At 50.3% G+C, this 4,523-nt stretch overlaps 1 protein-coding gene across 1 annotated transcript; it reads left to right on the top strand.

Moving 5' to 3' along the window:
- The first annotated feature begins 763 nt into the window (after nt 1–763).
- UQCRFS1 (ubiquinol-cytochrome c reductase, Rieske iron-sulfur polypeptide 1) lies at nt 764–4,252 on the top strand. Its single transcript, XM_075326147.1, has 2 exons — nt 764–1,051; nt 3,387–4,252. Exons 1-2 carry the CDS (start codon nt 841–843, stop codon nt 3,992–3,994), a joined length of 819 nt encoding a protein of 272 aa, XP_075182262.1. The 5' UTR covers nt 764–840; the 3' UTR covers nt 3,995–4,252.
- The last annotated feature ends 271 nt before the right edge of the window (nt 4,253–4,523 follow it).

Here is a 4,523-nt window from a genome sequence, read left to right as displayed (position 1 = left end):
TACACAGAACCCTGAGACTATCACAGAGCATGGGGCATTTATATGGAGACTTGATTACACACAGGGGATTATATTTATCATCATCAGTCATTTAGGACAACATTGCATCATCCAGAGATCCTCAATCAACTTCTGGAGTGAGTATACTGCACTGAAAGTAAAGGGGATGAATAATATTGCACGCCACAATTTTCAGTTTTTTTTTTTACAAAAGTTTAAAATAGGCAATACATTTTGTTCAACTTCACAATTGTGTCCACTTGTTGTTGATTCTTCACCAGAACATTAACATTTTTATCTTTATGTTTGAAGCCTGAAATGTGGGAAAAGGTTGAAAAATTCAAGGGGGCCCAATACTTTCGCAAGGCACTGTATGTATATATATATGGATCCATGATGTTCTTTACATTCATCTGATGGATTTTTATCTATTATTGTGATGGCACGTTACATATACTGTATTACATATATTTGACACATTTTTCAGCTTTTTCTTATGCAGAAAGCTTCTGGCCAATCACAGGAGGGGTCACACCGGTTGCCATGAGCAACTGCTTCACTACACTGTTTTTTCATTATAAATTCGCCATTTTTTGTATATTTATAATAAGCACTCAGAAAATAAAGGAGATTAACAAAGAAGATAAATTGTTTTGAAGGAGTCTGACTTTCTTTTTTCTCTACAAACCACGCCCCTTCACTGGCAGACTGTGGACGCGGCTTCAGACGCCATACTGAGCGTGCTCCTGACGTCACCCCGCTCCCCCATACGTCACTTCCTTTTCCTGAGTAAGGTCGCTGTGACCGGCGCCGTCCCCGCAGCTCTGACCCTCAGCAGCCATGTTGTCCCTGAGCGCTCGCTCCGGCGCCTTCTCCCCGTACCTGTCCGCCACCTCGTACGTCGTGGCCGGGCAGCTGAAGCCGCTGGCCTCCGGAGCCATACTGCACAGCGATAAGGTCCTGCTGGATGTGAAGAGGCCGTTCCTCAGCCGGGAGACTCTGAGCGGACAAGCCGCCACCGGAGCCCTGTCCGCCACTGCTGGGATTAATGGTGAGAATGGGGCCCAGGCCTTCTTTGCGTGTTAGGACGACATCTCCCGGCATGCCTCTGTGGTGTTCTCTACCTGCTGCAGAGCGGGGGATGCTGGGAGTTGTAGTTTTATACTTTTTCTATCCCCTATCCGCGCTTGAGACAATATTACCTCTTACTGGTGAAGTTTCTGGTCTGTATAACTCTCCCCAGGGGGCAATTAAAGGGGCAGTAGTCATATCATCACTATATACATTTATATTATAAGTGGACAACCCCTTTAAGTGATGTCAATTTTCATTTTTTTGTAATGGGTAAACTAGTTTACTCTTTCCTTCTGACAGGTGCGTGATTTGGATTGGTCAAGCATCTGGCTGTTATCAGAGGGGGGCAAGTGTCTACAAGGCATGACCAGGGCAGGTTCTCACATTTATCAGTAGTTATTCGGCTGCGTAGACGCTCGTCCACTGATAAAAATGACACCTTTTCTGTACAAATCTGATGTGCCAGTCAGGAGAAAGCAGGGGTAGAAGAAATATGCAAATCAGGCTGCAAGTGCACTGGGGGCGTGTCAGAGCACCTGCAGGCCTTCCTCCCCAGTGCACTTCCAAACCTAATATCTGCTGATTGGCACATCTGATCTCTACAGGAAAGGTGTCATTTTTATCAGGGGCCGAGCGCCTACACAGCCGAGCCACTGCTGACTGGTTACCTTTAATCCCTTAAAGGGCAGGTGTTCCCATTCCAGTCATTTTGGGTAGAATACCTGTGTATATGCAGCACGAGGGATGCAGACACGGCCAATCCCCTTCTGTGATCATATAAAGCATTGCTGTCTATAGAAGAAATCCCAGTCTCCTATGAACATCGGGCACAGGCTGGTTTTAACAGGGGTCTTCTGTAGACCCCCAGCAGTTATGACAGCACATCGGAATACAGAGATAGTGTCGTGAGGATGCCGATGAGGGGTTAGAACTGTGCGCCCCTCCTCGCCGGCACCTGTTAATTCCCACGGTCAGAGATTGAGAGCGGCATTTGCCTGGTCCATCCATGGCTGTTGGAGGCAGATGAAGGCTGAGTGATTCAGCCTTCATCTGCATGCCGAGCCCGCAACAAAAGCAGGGAGGCATGGGTCGTTAGGGGGTTAATGAACTCAATTATTGCCTCTACATCACTGAGGGTCCGGCCGGTGCGTTTAGTCCTCAGTGCGCCCATCCATCATGTAACAAGTGGTTTGGTGCCCGTTTCTCCGAGGAGTCTGATCTCCGCCCTGGACTTGGCCGCTACAATGTTTTTTTGCTCATTTGCCACTTACTGTATCATCCGCTGTATACCGGTTCCTCGGCCCCTCCGCTCTGCCCCCACCTTTCTTTTTTTTTTTTTTCTCTAGTCTCCCTTCCTCCTGGTTGACATGATGGGCGTTTCCTGAGTTGACGCTGTCTGCAGGTGACAGTGTTTCCCGCTCGCAGGCTCCCCACCTGCCATCTCGGGAGTGTGCACAGGCGTCTTCACCTGCATCGGGGAATGTCTGCACCGCGAACCAGACGAGGAAGCAGAAAACGGGGTGGACGGAGGAACAAACCTGCAAATAGGAAATGTAGGGGGTTTAGAGTCAAATTTGGGCTGATTCCCATTGCATTAACCGGAGTTGTTCCTGATGAACATGTGTAAGGTATTTCCTTGGCCTAATATTCAATAACTCCACCCCCCCCCCCCCCTTCCCCCCCTCACATTAGGTGTGCAGTAGAGCTAGTGTGAACGGATCCGAAACATCCAAGTCCACCCTCTGCGTCCGCTGGATCAGAGAATAGGCAGCGCCCCGCTTCTGACATCATCCGCGGCTCTTCTCTTGATTGGTCGGCCTGGCATGATTGGCATGTGACGTCACACCAGGCCGGCTAATCCATAGAAGAGCCGCGGATGATGTCAGGCGAGGGGCGCTGCTCTCGTTTCTGTGGATTACTGATGTGGATCGTGTTAATCAAGTCTCACCGACTCCATTATAATCGTGTCCCAAAGTCCCTCTTTTTAAAGGGGTTGTCTTATCAGAGGTGGACGGAAGACACCTGGAATGGGATACAATGGGGTCCCCATTTTCAAGAGAGGTCCAAGTTCCACCTTTTGAGTCCCTCACAAACCATGCGTCCATGGCCGCCTTCTGCTCCGTAGAGGATCGGGGCCACATGGCGGCTCGTAGACAATTTGGGTCTCACTCATGTCGCTGAAGACTGTTATTGTAGTCTATGGAGTTTAGTCACGTGCGACATGCAACCGAAAATTGAAGGGTGCAGTTTGTTACCCAACTGCACTGACAATCACTGAACGTTTTCCTCCTCTTCTGTTGTCTTTCCCGCAGGCTCCACCATCCGCTTCTTGCACAGTGACGTGACCGTACCCGAATTCTCAGATTACCGCCGCCAGGAAGTGTCCGACAGCAGGAAGTCCTCACGCCCCAGCGACAATGCCAGGAAGGGCTTCTCCTACCTGGTCACCGGTGTCACCACCGTCGCCACCGCCTACGTGGCCAAGAACGTCGTCTCCCAGTTCGTCTCCAGCATGAGCGCCTCCGCCGACGTGCTGGCCATGTCCAAAATCGAGGTCAAGCTCTCCGACATCCCCGAAGGCAAGAACATGTGCTTCAAGTGGAGAGGCAAACCCCTGTTTATCCGGCACAGGACCCCCAAGGAGATCGAGCAGGAGGCTCAGGTTGAGTTGAGCGAGCTGCGAGACCCCCAGCACGACCTGGACCGCGTGAAGAAGCCTGAGTGGGCCATCCTGATCGGAGTCTGCACCCATCTCGGCTGCGTGCCCATTGCCAACGCCGGAGACTTCGGAGGATACTACTGTCCCTGCCACGGCTCTCACTACGACGCCTCCGGAAGAATTAGGAAAGGTCCTGCGCCCCTCAACCTCGAGGTCCCCTACTATGAGTTCCCCTCAGAAGATATGGTGATCGTCGGCTGAACTTTTCCATTCGTCCCCCAAGAGTTTCTATTCAGCGAGCTTACGTGTGCCCGACGCGCGTTTTTGCTTTTAAAAGATCAGAATTTGACTTTTTAATAAACCACCGAGCTTGATGTGAAGATCTACGTCCTTTCTACTGTGCACAGTGATTGTAATATCCCCCTCCATCCGGTATGTAATGTAAAGGCAAAATCCGCAGGGGGCTGCCGGCTGTAAATTCTGTACAGAGCCACCATTAAATTCTGACTTACAACCAAACGGCCCGGTGTTATGTCGCTCTGCAAAGTGGTTATTTCAGTGCTTCGCGCACGCGAGCATTGTCCATTCACTTCTGGGGAGCCGAAGCCAAAGTGCCCTTACATGGCTGACTGTTACACAGGAGCGCTGCAGCCCATCTCGCTCCATCTGACATGGCAAATACCGAGGGACTGTACATGGTCCCTTGCCCATCAATCAATGGAGGAGGCTGTAGAAGAAAGATCAGTCATGTTGAAATTCAACATGTCCTATCAAACTTTAAGTGACATCG

This window comes from Anomaloglossus baeobatrachus, chromosome 10, assembly GCF_048569485.1.
Source record: "Anomaloglossus baeobatrachus isolate aAnoBae1 chromosome 10, aAnoBae1.hap1, whole genome shotgun sequence".
Classification (NCBI taxonomy): Eukaryota; Metazoa; Chordata; class Amphibia; order Anura; family Aromobatidae; genus Anomaloglossus; species Anomaloglossus baeobatrachus.
The sequence above is the reverse complement of the archived record's forward strand: the minus strand, read 5'-3'. Positions and strand labels throughout refer to the sequence as shown.